The sequence below is a fragment of the Diceros bicornis genome, chromosome 11 (genome assembly GCF_020826845.1).
Source record: "Diceros bicornis minor isolate mBicDic1 chromosome 11, mDicBic1.mat.cur, whole genome shotgun sequence".
Taxonomy (NCBI): Eukaryota; Metazoa; Chordata; class Mammalia; order Perissodactyla; family Rhinocerotidae; genus Diceros; species Diceros bicornis.
In genome coordinates this window covers 38981276-39003327 of record NC_080750.1, presented here as the reverse complement: position 1 = coordinate 39003327, position 22052 = coordinate 38981276, and the positions used below count along the sequence as shown (strand labels likewise).

Here is a 22052-nt window from a genome sequence, read left to right as displayed (position 1 = left end):
ATTCAACTTAATTCTATTCAAAATCCCAGTAGGTCTTTTTGAAGAATTGACACACTGACTTTAATGTATATTTGCAAATATTTCTTTTTAAGATCCAGAAATCATTTAGCATTGATGAAGAAAATATAGACTTTAACCGAATTAAATCTTTTCATGGTAATATATTATTAACAAAATAAATAAGGAAGCCTCAGCTGGAAGAAAATATCCTCAATACATTTATCTCATAGAGAACTCATGTCTACTAAATATTAGCAAATCAATAATGAAAAGACAGCTCAATCAAACAAATGGCAAAAGATTTGATTAGAGACTTCACAGAGGAATGCATATGAATGGCCAAAAAGCACCTGAAAAAGTGTTGAAAATCACATTTGTCACCTTGGGAAATCGCAGTGAGACACAACTATGCACTAGAAGGGCTAAAATTAATAAGACTGACAGCACCAAATGTTGGCAAAGATGTGTAGGAACTGGAGATCTCATCTATTGCAGATAGGAGTGTAAAATAATGAACCTATTTATTTGTTTGTTTGTTTATTTATTTATTTATTAATTAGTGAGGAAGATCAGCCCTGAGCTAACATCCATGCCAATCCTTCTCTTTTTGCTGAGGAAGACCAGCCCTGGGCTAACATCTATTGCCAATCCTCCTCCTTTTTCTCCCCAAAGCCCCAGTAGATAGTTGTATGTCACAGTTGCACATCCTTCTAGTTGCTGTATGTGGGACGCGGCCTCACATGGCTGGAGAAATGGTGCATCAGTGTGCTCCTGGGATCCGAACCTGGGCCGCGAGTAGCGGAGCATGCGCACTTAACCGCTAAGCCACGGGGCTGGCCCCAGAACCACTTTGAAAATTGTTCTGGCAGTTTCCCTCAAATTAAACATACCACTTAACCTATGAAGCAGCAATGCCAATCCTAGATATTTATCTAAGAGAAATGAAGACAAATGTTTACAAAAAGGCTACTACACTGGTGTGCGTATCAACTTTATTCTTGTTAAACTAACTGAATGTCCATCAACAGAAGGATGGATACGTGGGGCCGGCCCGGTGGCGCAAGTGGTTAAGTGCGCTCGCTCTGCTGCAGTGGCCCGGGCTTCGCTGGTTCGGATCCTGGGCGCGCATCGACGCGCTGCTTGTCGAGCCATGCTGTGGCGGCATCCCATATAATATAGAGGAAGATGGGCACAGATGTTAGCTCAGGGCCAGTCTTCCTTAGAAAAAAGAGGAGGATTGGCATCAGATCTTCCTCACCAAAAAAAAAAAAAAAAAAAGGATGGATACACCAAATATTTTATGTTTATACAGTGGAATACTACTCAGCAATAAGAAGGAATGGATTACTGATACACAAAGCAACATGGATGAACCTCAAAAACATCGTGGTGAGTGAAAGAGGCTAGAAACAAAAGAGTACATGTTGTATGATTCCATGTATATGATACTCGAGAATAGGTAAAACTAAATAATAGTGAAAGAAGTTCTAACAGTGATTATTTGGAGGGGGAGATCTTAGCTGGGAAGGGGTGTAAGGAATCTTTCTGAAATGATGAAAATGTTTTATATCATGATAAGATGGTGATAACATAGATGTATGAATTTATTAAAACTATCAAGCTGTACACCTGTTAACTGTGTATTTCCCATACGTAAGTAATGCCTTAATAAAATTTTAAGTAAAAAATTTGTAATGGATTTAACCTTAACTCTAAGGGTTTTCTCCTATTTTAATTCTACATGTAGGCGGCATTGAAAGTCGGAGGTGATATTCTTAGGAATTAGTTTGCTTTCATTTAAAGGTTGCTTTTTTTGATATAAGTTATGAATGAAGTAAAATAAACCAAAGAAAAAAAGTAGTCTAGGCAAGTCCTACATTCATATCAACATAAAAATGCAATAATTAATATGAACATATGGGACTATTAATGCTTGTGCCAGAGGCCACAGAGGTAGGTATTTAAGGCCATCATCCTCAGAAATAAACTACCGGAACATGAGGGAATTCCTGTTCTGCTCTCACTGTTATGTCAGGCCTACAGAGGTCAGAGATGGGTGGGTAAGAAAAATATTTGGTGAGCTCTGAGATGATCACAGAGGTCCATGTTGGTTTTCAGTTTCTCTTTCTAAATCAAGTCCCCACTCCGTGACTATGAAGGACTGTGACCTGAACCTTTGGTAATTGACAGAAATCAGAAGTAAAGCATTTAAAATTGAAAGAAGTTTTATTCTTATCTTTAAAGACATTGAGAAGGAAGACGGGCTGGTCCTACGTGAAGAAGAACTCTAAGAATCTATAGAAAGAATTTTGGAAACTTTAAAAGGAGAAATATGGGCCGGCCCCGTGGCTTAGCGGTTGAGTGCGCGCGCTCAGCTGCTGGCGGCCCGGGTTCGGATCCCGGGCACGCACCGACGCACCTCTTCTCCGGCCATGCTGGGGTCGCGTCCCGCATGCAGCGGCTGGAAGGATGTGCGGCTATGGCATACAACTATCTACTGGGGCTTTGGGGGGAAAAAATAAATAAATAAAATCTTTAAAAATAAATAAATACATAAAATAAAAAATAAAAGGAGAAATAAGATAAACAATTTGAACTCTGAAAACTACTGAGAAAAAGAAAAGAAAAATAAGGTGACTTTTGTCTTCCATGACAGTATACAAAAACTGCTAACATAACGTAGTAACAAAAATTTAGAAAATAATGACATACCTTCTCTTATTCACATTTTAATAAATGTTTTTATGCATACATACATGAATAGTTTTATTATAAATATAGTCTACTCACTGGTTGTTTTTGTTGTATGTGTGTTTTATTTTTACGCATGCTGTTTTCCTGTCTTTTCTTGGCTCTCTCTTGTTCCTTCTCACCCCAATCTCCTACCTCCCAAATCCTCTTCTCCCACTTAACATGTAATAACAATCTAGCATGTATCCTTTCATATTTGTCTCCATTTTCATATAAACTTATGTGTGTGGTTGGGGAGTTTTTCATTGATTCACCAAAATGAAATCCTGTAATATATACTTGTTGGTATGTTGCTTTTCTCACTGTACTGTATTTTGATGGTGGATATTCAGCCAAGTCAGCTGAGGTGGCTTTAATTCATTCTTTTCAATGACTGAAGAAGACATGTCATAATTTTTCACCCATTTTCCTAATGACATGCATTGGATTTCACAGTCTCATTTTCCATTTTTGTTTTTGTCACTATGAAAAATGTGGCTATCTTTATTTTTAATAAATAATGTAAGGTTACTTTCTGAAGGGGTTTTACATCTCATTTTTTCACCAGCGATATATACTTCTCTTTGCATTCTTGTCAGCAAAATGTGTTACGGCTTTTTTAATTTTTGCTAGTCTCTTGGGTATAAAATATCTCATTCTTGTTTTGTTGAGGTTTTTCATTACTACTAATAAATTTAAACTTTTTATTTTTAATGTTAGACATTTGAATTAGTTCTGTGAAATTCCTTTTTAAATCTTTGTACATTTTTTATTCATTTTCTTTTGAATTTGTAAAAGTTCGTTGTATATTATAGTAATCCTTTGTCTATCATGAAATAATTTTTCCAAATCTGTCTTTCCACTTGAATTTATTAATCATATCTTTTGCTGTTAATTAATTTTACATTTTTATAAAGTTATAGGCCTAAATATTTCTTTTATAAATTCTGATTTCCAGTTATGGTTTAAAAGGTCTCTTGCCTTCTAGATTATATATGTAGTGAAGGGAAAAACAGTTGAAAGCCAACTATGTGCAAGCCACTGTGCAGTCTAGGTGATTTACTTACCTGTTGATCATACCACATTAAGCAGTGCTATCATTTTTGTGCATCAGAACTGATACTTAAAAAAATAGAAATGAAATAGGAAATATCAGACTGTGTTATAGTCTAATGTTCTTAAAATATATTTTTTTATTTAAGTCTTTACTCTTGTCTATATAGTGTTTAAGATGGGGTACTCCCTCTAACTAGTCCTGCATAGTGTTTAAGGTGGAGTATTCCCTCTAACTAGTTTTCATCCTTTTATTGGCTATTTTCAGGTATATATTCTGTCATGTAAACTTTAAATAATTTTATGAAGCTTACGAAAAGCCCCATTGGCTTTCTAATTGCAAATACATTAAACTTATATATTGATTTTTGGCAAATTTACATTTTAATGATATTAAATTTTGCTATTAAAAACATTTGTTATTTTTTGTTTCAGATTGTACTTTTTGTTCCTTTAATATTTTATATATTTTTTTATAGCTCCTCTTTGCCTTTCTTGCTAAAATTATTCCTGTTTAAAGTTTTTCTTGCTATTATGAATGAAATACATTTTTCCAGTTTCTATATCTAAGTGCCAGTTGCTAAAATGCAGAACAGCTATTAATGTTTCCATATTTATCTTATATATGTATTTTTATCATTTTAATTAGAGTGTTTTGGATATATTAAGAGTTTTATCTTTTCCTTTTCAATGTTTATACTAGGTTTTAAATTTTATTGTATTTCATTTATTACACCTTTTGCCATTTGACTGGTGATAATCATCATTATTGTAATAATAATTGCTAACACATACCAAATGCTTACCATGTGCCAGGCGTTATTTTACTAGCTATACATATATTAATTTAATTTTCAAAACAAGCGTATGAGATGGGTACTATTATTTAGTCCAGAGTTTACATGTTTAGCCCCAGCTCACATATTTAATATTTGTCTTAGGCTTCTGGTAAAAAGCCTTTATTATATATAATTTCTTTTTATTCCTATTTTATTAGCATTTTTTTTTTAGGAATGGTTCCTAAATTTGGTCAAATGCCTTTTCAGCATTTACTAAATGATTATATAATGTTTTCCGTTTAATTTGTTGATATAATGATTATGTTGTGGATTTTCTGATATAGAACCACTGTTGCAATTCAATGAACTACTCTGCTTTGTGATATATTATTATAATACGTTGCTGGATTTTGTTTGCTTATATTATTTAGAAGTTGTGTATCTTTATTCAGTGATGAAATTGCTCTTCAATTTTCCTTTTTTATATGCTCTCTCTTTTAAGTTTTCAGTATTAAAATTATGCTGACTTCATAAATGAATTATGGAGCTTCCTAGTTTTTCCCTGAGGTCTAGAATAATTTTTTTAAATTGTAATTTAGTGTTGGATAAAAGTTAGCTGTGAACCTGTTCTGTGAGAAACTACCTTGCTACAATGGTAGCCTCCAAATATGCTACCAGAAAAATCATCCCTGAGATCACAGAACGGAAGCACTCACAGATTAAATTAAGATTATCCAATCATGTGACCTATTAAATCAATTTAAAACACACAGACGAAAGGAAAGTGAGATAGGGTAAGGTAATGTACTTAGGATAGAATGCAAGCAGGCAGAAAGATCTAGTATTTGAATCCTAGTTATGCAACATTTACATGTCCTGTCTCTTTCTCTGCCTTATCAGCCTTTCTTGTTGTTAGTGTTATAAGTCCCAGTGTTGAGGTTTGAGCAAGGGAATTCACAGATGGAAAGTGGCCCAGGCCAATGAAACACACTTGCTCTATTGGAGATATGCAGCAGTAATTACCCCGGGCCAGAGCTATAGTTAACCAATTAGCCTGTTGAATAATTATGGTTTTGTCTGAATTTCTTGTTCAGATAAAACCCACAGGGGCCGGATCTGACTGTATTGGGTATCACCAGTGGGTGGCCTATTTAAGCCTGATGTAGTTGTCATCCAAAGTGTCAATCTGAAAGTTTACCCTACTTTACAAACTAACAATTTATCTTCCCAAAATTTCATGGATGCTGGCAGAAGACCTGAGACTCCTGGGTCAGAGACAAAGACCTTTCTTACAGCACAACAAAGAGAATAAGCATCATTTAGTGTCTGTTCCTCTTGCCCCTAAGTTTCACAAGGTGACATGAAGGGATGCTATGGACTGAACTGTGTGTCTCCCCAACCCCCAATTCATGTATTGAAACCCTAACTCCCCTGACTGTAACTGGAGATGGGGTTCTTTAGGAGGTAATTAAGGTTTAATGAGGTCATGAGGTTAGCACCCTAATCCAACAGGACTTTGGCCTTATAAGAAAAGGAAGAGAGGTCTCTCTCTCTCCACCATGTGAGGATACTGTGACAACGATCTGCAAACCAGGAAGAGAGCTCTCACTAGGAACCAAATCTGCTGGCACCCTGACCTTGGACTTCCCAGCCTCCAGAATTGTGAGAAATACATTTCTGTGGTTTAAGCCACCCAGTCTGTGATATTTTATTATGGCAGTCTGAACAGACTAAGACAAGAGGCCCAGGTAGATACTGTGCACTCAGTGAGTTTACATCCCAGTTGAGCAACCTCAATCTTCAAGAACCCAAAATGTTTACAATAGGCAGTAAAGTCTGGCCTTTGCCCCAAAGAGCATCATTATCTTTATTGTACTGGACAGTAAAAAACACCTGCCTTTTGCTCTGAAGAAAAGACACTATCTCTTCATAGGCTGTTCACTATACAAACATCGTTGAAAAGAGTGTCTGGGAACAAAAGGGTAAATACTGCCTCACTCTCAAGACCTAGAGAAATATCAGCAACCCAAAACAGAATTGGCGTGATTATATCTTGTGACTTGGTCTTTCCATCTCTTTTTATTTGTATGTAACATTCTTCTTTATTCTGTCATACATTCAATGTATTCTGTCTTTAACAGGTCTTAACAGATTTTTAACTTTAAATTTACTGTACATAGCACTTTTTGAAATCTGTCTCTCACAAGCTACTGTCTTACTCATTATCTCTACTTCACATGGCCTATGAATTTTACTTATATCTCGCAAGTTACTATCTTATTATCAATGTTTAATGTTTCTTTTGGTTTTCATCTTTCCCATTTATTTTCTTATCTTCTATAGCAGAATTGCATATTCTTAGATAATATAGCAAATTCACATTACGGAATTTTTGGAGGGAGTGGGTGAGGTGTTAGGAAACTTGTATTTCTTTTAGGTGGTAATACTTCATCACAGGGCAGTTATATTTCATAGGATACTTGATAGTTACTTATGAGAGATCATTTTAACCACTCTCTCCAGGAACAATAAATTTTGCTAACCTTGATCATGGCCCCACTAAATGCCCTTACCAAGAAATGAGACACAAAGTTCATTATTTTAGCAAGTCTAGAGATTTCTTTTCAATTCAGTTTTAAAACTAATTATAGAAGCAAGGAGTGGAAGATGAAAAATTAGTTTTCAACTGAAATAATCTTGTCATTTATTCGTTGAGTAGACATTTATTGAGTTCTGTAAGGTACCGAGTACTCCAGGTTTACAAAAATAAGTAATTTGTATGTCTACTTAAAGAAATTCATTGTCTACTAAGGGAGACATTTAGAAATAAATGGAGTTTGTACTACACCTGTGATAGCACAAAGAGGATGATTGAATCTGCTTGGAAAGTCAGAGGTTTTACAAAACCTTGTCTTGGATTTTAAGGATGAAAGGTTCACCAAGGAGTAAGTATTATGTAGTGGCTTAGAGCACAATGTTGGAAGTCTGATAGAGTTGGCTACACTACTTAGTGGTTATGTGATTTTTGACTAAGTCATCTAACCTCTCAAAGAATGTTCTCTCATTTATAAAATGGTGAAAATAGCATGTATTTCATAGTGCCATTTTGAGAATTAATTGAATTAAAGCACTTAAATAGATCCTGGCATACAAAGAGTTCTAATTAAATTGTATTTATTGCTGCTATTGCTATTACTCTCTACTACCAGTCTAATACAGCCACCCCCACCACCGCTACCAAGCTCATTAAAAGAGGTTGCTTTTCAGATAGAAAGACCCACACACTGGAAGGCATGTAAGCATGAAACAGCATGGCGTGGTTGAAGGAGTGTATGTTGTGTGACATGGTTGGAACATGAGATATGTCTGTGAAAACATTCAAATGTGATGAAGAATTGTTCTAAAGTAGATTCAGTATATATGACCAAGAGCAGAAGGATGTAAGTACTGTAAGATAGAATTCATTGAACTTGTTGATTAAGAGATCAGTGAGATCAAAAGGAATGAGAGGTAGGATATAGGATGACTCAGGTTTCTGTGTGGTGTACATGGTATTTGTGGCTCCGTTTACCAAAATAGTCTCTAATGGACTAATGACAGCTCTTGAGGGGACAATGTGAGTTCATTTTTGGATGTGTCGAATTTGAGAATTTAGAGGATATTGTGGTGGAGCTATCTAGTTAAGTGATCAGACATAAGATATCTAGTAAGTAAGAGGTACAAAACTTGACATCTCCAAGTACAGGTAATCACCTCTAATGTCTTATGACTAGATTCTTGCACCCCTTTGTGGTTTGGTATTAGAAGCAGTGGTTATGGGTGAAATCACTCAGTGTGAAATGAGAAGGCTGAGAATTCATCTACCCTACTAAAATCCAAAAGAAGTCAAGTTGAAATACAGGACAAAAGAAAACTGGTGTGGACATTTTTGAGAAAGATACAGGATAAGTGGGTGCATTCAGAGACAATTTGTGAAAGTGCAGGAGTGGGAAAATGTCTCTTGGTAGTTTGAGAAGGCATTTAATCTGTTTATTTTATAGAGTATCCACAATAAATCTCAAGACAAAGAAATTACATAAATATTTAAGTGGAGACCACTCCTTGGATTTTCTTGTTGTATAATGCTTTTGTCTGGTTTTAATATATGAGTAATGCTGGCCTCATAGAATGAGTTGGCAAGGCTTCCCTCATCTTTAATATTCTACAAGACTTTGTATAGAATTGGTACTATTTCTTCCTTAAATATTTGGTGGAATTCACCAGTGGAGCCATCTGGGCCTGGAGTTTGCTTTAGGTGAAGATTTAAACTATGAATTCAGTTTCTTTAATGGATATAGAGCTATTTATGTTATCTGTTTCTTCTTGAGAGGGCGTGGATAGTTTGTGTCTTTCAAGAAGTCTGTTCATTGATCAAAATTGTCCAATTTAGTGGTATAAAGTTGTATATACTATTCCCTTATTATTCTTTTAATGTTTATATAATCTGTAGTGATGTTTCCTCTCTCCTCATGTTGATAATTGCTGATATCATTCCTAATATTGATAATTTGTGTCTTCTCTCTTTTTTGCCAGATCAGTATGGTTAGAAGTTTATAAATTTTATTGATCTTTTCAAAGAGCCAGTTTTTGGTTTCAGTTATTTTTTTCTCTATTATTTTTGTTTTCTATTTTATTGATTTTCTCTTTGATTTTTATTTATTTCTTCAGCTTACTTTGGGTTTAGTTTACTCTTATTTTTTCTAGTTTTTTAAGGTGCAAGCTGAATTATTGAGACTTTTTTACTTTCCAATTAGTATCCAAATAGTGTTTAGTGGTTGAAATTTCCCTCTAAGCACTGCATTAGCTGCATTCCACAAATTTTTATATGTTGTATTTTCATTTTTATTCAGTTCAATCTACTTTCTGAGATTTTTTTTTCCTTAGACCCATGGGTTATTTAGAAGTGTACTATTTAGTTTTCAAATTTTGGGAATTTTTCACATATCTTTCTGTTACTGATTTCTGATTTAATTTCCTTGTGGTCAGAGAATACACTTTATATGATTTGAATCTGCTGAATTTATTGCAACTTTGTTTTTGGCCCAAAATATGTTCTATCTTTGTAAATGTGTATTCTGCTGTTGTTGGATGGATGGCTCTATAAATGTCAGTTAGGTGATGATAGATGGTCTCGTTCAAGTCTTCTATATCCTTACTGATGTTCCATCTCCTTTTTTATCAGTTATTGAGAGAGGAATGTTGAAATCTGTTTATAATTGTGGATTTGTAGATTTGCGTATTTCTCATTTCAGTTCTCTCAGTTTTTGCTTCATGTATTTTAAAGCACTCTTATTCAGCTCATAGACAATTAGGATAGTTATGGACTCTTGATAAAATGATCTGTTATCATTATGAAATGACCATCTTTATCCCTAGTGATATTTTTTGCTCTAAGATCTACTTTGTCTGATTTGATGTCCTTTTCTAATAATTCTGTCATCTGTGTCATTTCTGGGTCAGTTTTGCTTAATTAATTTCTCTCCTCATTATTGGTCATATGTATTTTCCTGATTTTTTGCAGGCCTGGTAATTTTGAATTGAATACCAGCTGTGGTGAATTTTACCCTGTTGTGTGGTAAATATTTTTGTATTCCATAAATATTTTAATGCATTGTTCTAGAATACAGTTAGGTTACTTGGAAAAAGTTTGATTTGTGTGGATCTTGCTTTTAAGGTTTGTTAGGGAGGACCAGAGCAGTGTTTAGTCCAGGGCTAATTTTTTCCACACTACTAAGTTAAAGCTCTTCTGAGTACTCTACCCAATGCTCCATGAATTATGAGATTCTTTTTTTTTTTTTTTTGCTTTGGCTCTGTGAGCTCTAGGTGTTGTTCTCTAATTTGGCGGAATGATTCTTTTACTGGCCTGAGGTTGTTTTCTTAAACACATGGGTTGATCAGTAGTCAGCTGAAGACTGCAGATCTCAGGAGCTCTGGGTTCTCTCTTTCCAGTTCTTTCCAGTCTGCTACGCTGCTTTGCAAACTTAGCCGCCTTGATCTCACTGTACTCCAAACTGTTTTCTCTACTCCAGGAGACCAGTGTGTTCTAACTGAGGTGCTCCTGCCTGTTCTGGGGCCTGCAGTCTCTCCAGACAGTGAGCTGGAGCAATAGTAGGTGTCACTGCTTGTTTTTCCTGTCTCCCAGGGGTCACTGTCTTTCATTGCTTGATGTTTAATGTTTTGAAAACAATTTTTTTCATATGTTATCTCTATTTTAAATATTGTTTATGTACAAAAGTAAATCCAGTCCTTGTTACTCCACCTTGGTCAGAAGTTAAAGTACTCTGACCCTTGAATTTGGTCTTTTAAAAATGCTATGTTGTAGTTTTCCGTTTCATTTTTCTGCCCCTTTTTGCTTTCTGCTATGTTTGTGCTTATGTGTTCCCAGAAGCTTAGATTGTATGTACTTTGTGAGGTTGGGCTGGCCCTCCATCGATGGATGGAGGTCCACGTCTCTATATTCCTGAAACTGTGCTATGTACTGTGAATAGAAAGATGAGTAAGACCAGTGGCCTAGCCTCAAAGAACTCCAGTCAAGTAGCAACTCTAATCTAGTGAGAGTATACAATGTTATGGAGTTATGCAATGAAATCAGATTAACCCTCAAATCTTATTTAAACTGTGTTCATCATGTTCTGTGTAATATAGGTCCTTTAAGAAAATAGCTTTTTGGAAGATTATATCTGAAGCTGAAGGCAAGCGCAATATTTAATTTCATGCTCTATTATGGAAGCAAATAGGTACATGTACATTTATAACTGACTCCAGCTAAAGAAGTTGAGTAATTAATAAGAGAAAGAAAGCTAAAAATATATATAGTAGAAAAGTATTTCCCTCAGATTGGGAAAAAAAGTGTCCTTGGGATTTTGGGCTGTTAGCATGAAGTTGTCTATAACTTTTTCCTTTCCATTTTGCTTGTTTCTGTTCTTTGCTTTGTTTGAAGAAGAAAAGCAAATTTCTTTAAGATAAACAAAGGTTTTTTCTTTAATAAGTTTAAATAGTCACCACAAACTTCCAGTGGCTAAATCATATTGTATTTGCTACAAAGAGATAAGTAATGTAGCTATAGGCTGACATTACTCTAACTTGAAGATTTAGTTCATGTATCTAGGGAGGGCTTTTGATACCAATCTGAGATTGAGATTGAGTTCATAAAATAAGAATTGGCATTGAGAAGAAAGAAATTTCTGTCTGTACGTTGTTTTATTTATATGTTGGAATATTTATAGACTATTCCAGTATATTTGAAATTAGAAAGTTTTTTATTAGGGGTGATTTAAATTTAACTCTTTAATAAGGAATAGAAAACTCATGACTTTAGAGAGTCAGTGTGTGGAATAATAGGCAAAAATACTTTATAGCTTGAATTCAGTGACAATAGCATGTTATTCTCAGAGATTTTTGAGAAGTGACTAGGAATCTTTCCAATCTAAATGGAAAAATCATAAAATATAATTTATATTACCATTTTTCCCATATCATACATGTAAAGAAAATTAAATATAAATATTTTTGGAAAAAAAAAGAAACTGGGATATTGTTAGCATAAAAATGCAAAAGTGATTTTGAGGATACAAAGTTAGGCAGAGTGGTGTTAAACCATTTTGGGGAGAAATAGCTAAATTAGAGACATGTTTTTCTTGGCTTTTTTCTAATTTTGAGAGTATAGATTAATGAATAAATTTATTTTTAACTTATTAATAAAATGAAAGCATACTGGTGTAATGATTGTCTTCTCAAGGCATTATTTGAATTAATAAAACTCTTTACTGGATAAAGGTAATGAAAACTTGCTAAGCTACTAGACTGTATATCTTTTAGTCTCGTTTTTAGTACTCCAAAACACTGAATTTTTTTTTTTGTATAGATACAAGGTGATTTCTGCATCTCTTATATTAAAATCAGATGAAACACTTTCACACCTTGTTCATGATAAAATTGACTTTGTGGCTTTGTTTTTATTATGTTTTATCTTAAAAGGTACCTCTGAACCCAGATGTCTCTATTTTAATTCAGGTAGTTATTTAGGTTCATTCTACTCTTTTACTGAAACTTCAATACTTAGCTTTTTACTGTGTGCTGCTGTGAAAAATAAATAAGATGCATTCGTCTTCCTTAATATTGTTCCTTAATATCTTTTTATAGTATATTTTCAATTCTTCTCTCAGAAAAAAGTCACACTGAGATATAGTTTAAATTAAAAAACTAACAGAGATTAGTTGGATGATGGATAAATACCTTCTTTGTTCTGCTTCTTCATTACCACATTTGGCTTTTGATTCATTAAGATATATATATTAAATGTTAGTTCCATAAGAGATGGTTTTTATGATACGTCATTTAGAATGTAAATTATTTTTAAGCTGAAGAATATTGAAAATAAAACAGAACCAACTAAAGACTCTGAATTATTTACAGGCCAAGGGCTTAAAGGTGCATCACTCGAGCACAAATATTAAATTATGAAATGGGAATTTCAGTTTGCCATAAATCTGTCTGCCATAGCAACTTAAAATAAAATAGTTTTACCCATCTAAAGCAACATCAATTTGCCAGTCAGTGCTTCATGTATCAAAGTGTTCTGTGAAAATATCAATATCATTGGTTAATATAAATGAAATTAATTTTTAAAGCTGGGCTAAAGGTTGACATCTGAAAAATTGCATTACTTTGCAGAAGAGAAATTTCTGTCTTCTAGTGAAATTTCAGGTCATGAGGGCAAGTAATTTTCACAATCTTCAATGGGAGCCAGTGAAATATGAACTTCATTGTCACCTAGCCCCAAAGCGATAAGATAAAATGAGCTGATACATCATTTGCTGTGGTTTTATCATCTCCCTCAGTAATTGGAAGAGAAAACGTAAGAGTGTATGTGTTTGTATGCTCCCTTCTTGCCCCTCCCAGCTGTCCCATCATCCACACCCAGGCTAAAACCATTTTAGCCCAATCAATACAGAGGTCACATAGCATTTTATTTATATATTTTAAATTTTTCATACTGACTAAACTGTCAAGTAGAACATTAGAGTAATGAATATGTTTAATTGAATTTGTCACCCATGAAAATGCTAAGGAGAATACTGTACTACATCATAGTACTAGTAAGCAGAAGGAGGAAATTTACTATATAGATGAAAAAAATTAAATAACTCATAATTAATTTAAAAGGTAATTTTCTTTCATATTCATAACTTTCATATTTTTGTTCTGTTCTTTTCAAAATTTGGGGACATTTTGTGTGTGCATGGATATATAGTTAATAACAAAATTACCATCTTGAATTTTCTACCAGAGTCAACTATATGTCATTTTAAAAAAAGACCTCTATGTTTAACTTTAATAATATATCTTTGAAAACTTAAAACTAAAAGTTATATAGTTGGTGCTGAAGTAAATCCTTAAACCAACTAGAATTCAATATTATTAGAATAAGTTAAGGGCTATGCTTTGACATTAAGGTTCAGAGAAAATCATATGCAACAAAATCCAAAAACTATGTTAATAATAGTGTGGTACAACTTTAAAATACTTAATTAAAATTACTTTCAACTAGTTTGTTAAAATTGCAATTATTGCAAATAAAACATATTTACACATATATTTAGTGGTGAGTTATTAGAATGTTTTTCAATATGTGTTTTCACTTTAAATATATTTTCATATTAAGGTATGCTCTTTCTAATTTAAAATTATGTTCCATGAAAATGGGATATGAATATCTTCTGGACTTTCCTACCAGTAGTGTCATTGCTTAATTGACAGCATGATTAGTTTACATTTTTTATACAAAGTTGAAAACATTTTTCTTGATGTTAAATATATGCATATAGTTTGGAAATGGATTTGTTGTGAAATTTTAAGTACTATTGTTGATATATATTATCTGATTTTACTTTTATTATCAAATTCTTCATAAATTAATATAGAATCGTCGGAAAGAGTAAAACCTCTTCAAAAATTGGCGAATATTTGGAACTAAGTTATGAAATGCTAGTTTTAAACATTAAGAATAGTATTTTTTAAAAACATCTTTTATTGATTCTATATATGCAGACTCCCACGTAAATATTTCTTATTTTTGAGGTAAAAAATTTTATCACTTTCTAGTATTTTTCCCTTCAAAAAGAATTTTAAACTTAAAATTAAAACAAAACCTTTTTTCTTAAGTAAAACAAATATGGCTTTATTTTCAGAGACTATTTTAAATCTACTTCTTAAAAATGCCTGATATTCAGTAAATAAGACTATCATGCAGTTGGAGAATAAATGCAGATTTATATTTTTATTCTTTCATGAGGGTGAGAAAACAAAAGAAAATTTTATTTAGATAAATTCATAAGCTTTTCAAAATGAATGTTTAAAGGGACAGTGAAAAATACTTTACTTTCAAGTTAATAAATTCAACAGGGTGAAGAAGTTTTCATATGTGTTCATAGTATACTATTTGAAGGGTAGAAGAAAGAAATGTGTTTATTATTTGTGGAAAAATATATCCTTTTTCAGAGGGCACAATTTTCAGGTAAAAATTTTAAAGAAGATACGTTTGAATTTTTTAATGTAAAGAAACAGTGTATATGTACTTATATGTGTGTGTATGTAAGTATTTCTATATGTATATAAATAATTAAATACTGATTTCTTTCTTTCCTCTCTGACTCCCTTATCTCACCATTTAACTAATAAACCATCTTTGTTGAAACAAATGATAAAAAAAATGAAAGTTGAATTCACTAGTAATAATACTAACAGTATTCAAACAAGGTGGTAAACATTCAAAGAGAATGCTGTGAGCTTAAGCTTTCAAGCTATTCTAGACTTGGGGTCATAACTGCAGAGCAATGGTAATGATACAGTTTCCATAGCAACTGATTCATTGGAGGGCTAGACCTCTGTCTAGAGTGCTGTCAGTGTATGTAGAGTTTCAGTGAACAGAAAGTCCCAAAGAAGGGTCTGCTTCTACCTAATCCAGTTTTAATTGAACTCTAGAGACTTTGAAGTGAAGCCTCGGACCAAGAATATACTATTCCAATAAGAAATAAACCTCTTGCTTTGCTAGGCCTCAGCTGCTTTTCAGTACTGACACTTTTTGCTAATGAATACTTTAAAGAAATGTTATTATATCAATTTCGGTTAGTAATTCTGGTAAGAGATTCTTTGTTTCTATTTTAAACCCTAATTATCTTGACCATAAGTATAGAATTTCATTTGCGAATTTTTTTTAGAGTCAGGTTAGTTTTTTTGTGTAAGATTTTAATTTTTAATACCTTTGGCAATTTTAAATAATTTTTTGTCTCTCCTCCTGTTTCTCTTTCTGAATTTTAAGACATCACCAGACCTGCTTATATTTTACTTTTAAAGCACACTGTCATACATTCAGTATGATACCATTTATATCAGGTTTGAAAACATACAAAAATAATGCTGCATATTATTTATGGATGTATATGTGCTAATGATATAAAAACTTACATGGGAATTATAAACCTCAAAACAAAGATAGTGGTTAGCTCTGACGAAAGAGGAAAATGGGATCAAGAAGGGTTATTTATACATGGGAATTTCAACACTATCTGTAATGCTTTATTAATTTTTAAAATAGATGCAATAATGTGGCAAAATTTTAGAGTTTTATAAGGTTGGATAGTGGGTACATGGGGCTTATGTGATTTTCTGTAGTTTTGAATATGTTGGATGTTTGGTAATAAAACAAATTTTAAAGGAGCATGCTGCCTGCTGAATTTTAAGATTTTTAAATAACCATACGCTTAAAGGAATGGGATATAAATTGAATTTTTTGATTAATTGGAAAACTATTTCAGTACATTAAAAAATCTTACAACAGTGTTTTAGTATACAGTCATGTGTCACAATGACGGGATTATGTTCTGAGAAATGCGTCATTAGGCAGTTTTGTTGTTGTGCAAACTTCATAAAGTGTACTTACACAAACCTAGATGGTATAGCCTGCTATACACCTAGGCTACATGGTACTAATCTTATGGAGCCACTGTCGTATATGCGTCATTGACCAAAACGTTGTTGTGAGGTGCATGACTATACTTATTTCTGCTAATAATTGGAGTATCCTAGAATATAATTAAATCTTTAATTAAATCTTGGCAATGATTGACGTCACCAGTATGAGCAACAGGTCTTATTATATAGCTCTATAGATATAAAAGATAGAATTTTCAGACCAGTATATGATAGTCTTAACATATCACAGAGCTTAAAGGCTCCTTTGTTGTTTGTTTTCTTTTGATTTTCCTCTTTTACCTATAACCCAAGTGCAGGAAAACAAATGTAGTTGATTAAAATTTCTGATGAGTTGAGTCCTAGTTTAACAAACGTTTAAACTCTTTTTTAGAAATGTAACAATGTGGTATAAATGTGGAAGCTCTGGGTTTATGGATTAGAAAACCTTGGAGTAGGCCAGACTCTGCCACTAACTTTCCAGAGGACTTTGTATCAAGTATTTAACTTGTCTGGGCCTCATTCTCCCTATAAAAAGTTGGATATAGTAGACTATAAGTATTACAGAACATATATTGGATTCTCTACTATTTGAGAAGTCCTAGGTGGCAAACTCAAATGCCAGTGGAAGCTAGGCAAACAATAGTAAATGAGTGAATGAATGGAGACTGCCAAAAAGGAGAATGCATACCACTTGTTACCATGTGACATATAGATCTAGATTTCACAGATACTCCAGTTTTTCCTAAGAAACCAGAAATCTGAATATTTATGTAAATATTCATTTTCTCAAGTATTTTCAACTACTTGAAGTTTCGTTGAAATACCATATGGCCCAAACAAAATGATTTGGGGTCATATATGGAGCTTAGGTGGCCATTCATTGATTCAGTTAATGATTCAAAAATAATATCTACTTTGTGTCAGACATTGTTTTAGAAAATGGAAATAGAATGTATTCAAAGTCTTTGCTCTAGGAGAATTTAGATTCTGGTGTTCTAGTGCTGAATAGAAGCAATAGATAAGCAAGCAAATACTATAATTTCAGGTAGTGATAAGTGTTATGAAGGAAATCTGGAGTTTGAGTGGGATGAGGTGGTAATGGAGGAAGTGGGGTTTAGATCCTGTGGCTTCTCTGAGGAGGTGACATTTGAGCAGAAATCTAAATGTGAGAATGAGCTAACCATGTGAAGATTTTGGGGGAGAACATTCCACAGAGGAGAAAACAAATATAAAGGCCCTGAGGAAGAATGAATTGGGCTCATCAGAGAATCCCAGATGTAAGGCTGTATAACGATTGTAAAGAGCTTCAGATTTTATCATACATGTAATACGAAGCCACTGGGTGGTATTAAATATATGAGTGATGTGATCTGATTTATATATTTAAAACAGTTTTCTTTGCCTCCTCTGGTCATAGTAGACTCTGGAGATAAGTCTAGCAGGAGAGAGACCAAGTAGGAGGACACTGCAGACTCTGCAGATTTATGCTGGTGGTGAGAGAAAGGGGTACATGCAACCTCTGCTTAAAAAAAAATGTTGACAGTAATACTCATATTTGTATCCTCTCTTTTCCTGTTCATTTCTCTTGATTTTACTTACACAGATATTGGTTGTATGAAAAGAGTTAGTAGGATTTCTCTATCACTAATTTTATTTTATTTATTATTATTTTTCTTGTGATGAGAACTTTTCATCTCTATCACCAATTTTAAAACTGAAAGCGTGCTTATTTATTTGGTCCTTTGGATTTTTGTTTTGTTTTTCGAAAAAAGCTGAGCCTGAGAGTTGTACCAATTCTTTCATTTCTAGGTTCTATGGTGCCAGATATAGAATCGTTTCTGTAGAAAAATCTAAGTACATACTTAGTGAATTAAATAAGGTTGCATTGAGCAATATAGATTTATTTGTAATTAAGATCTAGAAAATGGAAATGAGTAAAGAAAAGAAAAAGTTTGTGTAGGATAAATTCTTACTATTCATTGTTTTTTCACTCTTTGCTTATCTCATCTTTGTCCCTATAATGCAGTATCATAATCAAATGTCGTTTTATTTGTATTTTTTAATGGTGGTTACTTTTGAGAGATATATCTTGTTTAACTTAATTTGCCTTCATGGATTTTCATCAGGTTTTGAAAGCAAATACATAGCATTTTTTAAATTAATATTTTATGAAGTACTGGTGTAGAGAAATTCCAATCTGGTTTTCCTTTAACACATTAATAATTAAGCTTTTGAAATGAACTTTAAAAAAAAAAAGACTTGAATACAAAGCAACAAAGTGTTTTAGGACTCAAGACGGGATTACTTTGAGTTAGCAAAGCAGTCTAAGCTACTGCATCTGTCACATGGGATGACAAGAATTGTAACAAGTTACTCTGACAACCACCTACTCCATAGAGAGATTATTCTGAGTTCATTTGCAGATTTGTGTTTAGCCTAGCTGACAAAATGATACTTAACCTCTTATACAGTCGGTCTTTGTGATTTCTGAGTGACTGTTGCCTTAACAGTGACCTTAAAAATATAATTTTTTAAAGTTATGAACTTAAATATATTTTTTAAAGTATATAAAAATACTTTTGCATATATTACAATCATATTATATGAAACTGAATTGTATATGTGATCCATAAGCATGTATGACATTTTTTTGAGGTCTCCCTTTTTAAGGTTTTATGTGAAACTTTACTTCTATAATATGACTCAAAAATCAATCAATAAATAATGCAATATGTATTTCCTAAAAAGAAATAGATTACATCATTGCTTTAGAAAGTCCTCAAATGGATTTATAAATAGATGTTTTATAATTTTACTCTGCTGTTTCATTTAAGCTTTTTTCCCACAAATCATGGTCTATTCTGTTAGTCTCCCTCCAAATTATTTCACTAACTGTTTCTTCAATTCTTAGAAATTGTTTTTCTTGATAGGGTCTTTTCTGTTTTAATTGAGAGGGAAAAAACAAAAAATTTTCTACGGTTGTTACTTACTTGGGATTATTTTTTTCCTCACTAGATTCTGGCCTATACAGAAGGGCTGCATGGAAAATGGCTGTTCACAGAGATACGATCAATCTTTTCTCGGCGTTATCTTTTGCAAAATACAGCCCTGGAGATCTTTATGGCGAACAGAGGTAATATGTTGCAAAAGTATATTGTTACAAAGCTAACCTCCATCTCTTTAAGCTTTCATTTTTAAACATGCCATATTGTTCCCATTTAGATAGTATTTTGTAGTCTACCCTCTGTCCTACTGACCTCTTTTTGAACTAAATGCATCTTCATGGTTTTTTCTCCTCTTGGTCATTCTTAGAATTATTTGTTGTAGTTTTATTTTTCTCGCCATATCACAAATTAGTGCAAGCCTTTATAAATATGGGGAATAACTGTTTAATCAGTTGTGGAATTTTGATATCCTCAACATTGCTCTGATGCTTAAACTCCTTCTGGAAGGTGGCTGCATTTGGAGAGGTGAGAGGGTAATCAAATGATTCATACATTTATTTAATCTTTTGTCTAATCTATTGCCATTTATAAAGGGACCATCAGAAAATGGTACTGAACAGTCCTGGTTGCTTTGTATTACATCATTCTTGAAAGAACTAAAATTCAATTTGTGGGTTTAGAATGGAACTTGGTGAAATTCATTAAGACAAGAAGGGGAGATAAGGTGAACTTGAAGGAAAAGCATCGGTGGGTACAACTGGAGGCATGCAAGGGAGAATATATAAAACCTAGTGACTTATTGCACATACTCCTTCTATATAAGTAGGTTGAAGTTTTCTTATTTTCTCTTTCTATAACCTACAAGTTGTTATTTAAAAATTCTACACATAATAACATATATTCCATGCACATACAGTTTTTTTCCTTTATGAAATCATGTGTCTTTAGGGAATACAGATTTCTTTAGGGAGAGATGTTTTTCCCTTTCCTATTTGGTCTCCTCCCTCACACATACCTCTTTTTCCTAATGTAAACATTATTCTTCCAGGCAAATAATTGAGTGAATGTTTCACACTTTAGTTCAGTCTACATTCTTGCTATCCCAGAGGGATTTCAACCTTACAATATTTATTCCTTGCTCATCCTCATTCATTTTCCTTCTTTGAAATTTCTTATGCATCCTTGCTTTTGTATGTGTATTTTTCAATTGCCTTTCCCTCATGGGCTTGGTCCTCTGCCATAACCTATGATAGTTTTTTCTTTTGTTTTTTCTCCCCTTGTATTGAGTATAATAGCGGATGTATAAGGAAGGCTTATTAAAAAGGTATGTTGGGTATGTATATGACAGTTCTAAATATGTTTTAGGTGCTTAGTGAATGATCATGTTCTTATTTACCTGAAACATGTTGATAATGCCAGTGTTTAAAAGTTACATCAACATCCGATAAAATTTTTTGGCCAGAGGTATTTTTTAGGCTAGGTAGAAAGAAGGATCCTTTTTTTAGATGAGCACTTATAGCTTTTATATGGTTCAAATATTGAAGTTAATATAATTAAAATTTCAAGACCAAATTAATATCTTCTAAATTGTCTGTCATGATTTTATGGCTTTGTTATTTTCATATATTTTAAGAAGGATAAAAATTTATAGATGACTGTCATACATTAACATTTATATGCTGCATATGTTTATATATATATAGACATGCATTTCTTGATATTTGCAAAATGTGTGGTTATTGAAATAGAAATGATTAGAAATCAAATTAAATTTGATTATTAACCATAGAGGAAAAATTTTCCTTCAGATCACACATTGTTCTGGATTATATGAACATATAAAGTATAAACATACAGACATTGTAAAGAGAATATTTTTTAAACTGGTCATCACTGGAAATAAATGTAACTGACAGTTTAGTAGCTACATCTATAGGCTTTCTGTTGTTAGGTTGTTAACTATATATGCTTAAAATTTTAATTAGTTCCTTATAGAAATTCATAAGTATATATTTAACTTGCCAAAATTCAATTTTGTAAATTCAAAGTTGTAGATAGATAATTGAAACTTCAGGTCACATTAATGTAACAACAGTTGTTAGAACTTTTGACAGTATTTAGATAAGTAATTGTCTATGGTAAAGGAATTTATAAGTAAAATGAATATCACCTCTAACATACTAATACTAAAACTTGATATACACTATAATAAAAGTAATATGGTAAGATTATATTTAATAGATTCCTGAACTAAGAGTAAATATTTTATTGGGCCAAGAAGTCAGTTTTCCAGAAAGGAAATCATATTATGTTCTAATTTTTAAAAATTACTTTTCATAGTTGCTGTAATGTTCAACTTCCCAGACCCTGCAACTGTAAAGAAAGTGGTTAACTATCTACCTCGTGTTGGTATTGGAACCAGTTTTGGATTGCCTCAAACCAGGTACTATTTTATATGACGAAAATATACAAAATAATCTGTATTAATATTTGTTCTTATTTGTTTTAAATGCATGACCTTGTGTTTTATGTT

General features: G+C 32.8%; 1 protein-coding gene across 7 annotated transcripts in view; it reads left to right on the top strand.

The window, feature by feature from the left end:
• LRBA (LPS responsive beige-like anchor protein) overlaps positions 1-22052 on the top strand; it is a 723014-nt gene that overhangs the window by 485659 nt on the left and 215303 nt on the right. For all 7 annotated transcript variants that reach the window (XM_058550176.1, XM_058550181.1, XM_058550180.1 and 4 more), the window contains 2 exons: positions 19590-19707; positions 21860-21962. In XM_058550176.1, coding sequence (XP_058406159.1) covers positions 19590-19707; positions 21860-21962 — 221 coding nt within the window. The remainder of the gene's footprint in view (positions 1-19589; positions 19708-21859; positions 21963-22052) is intronic.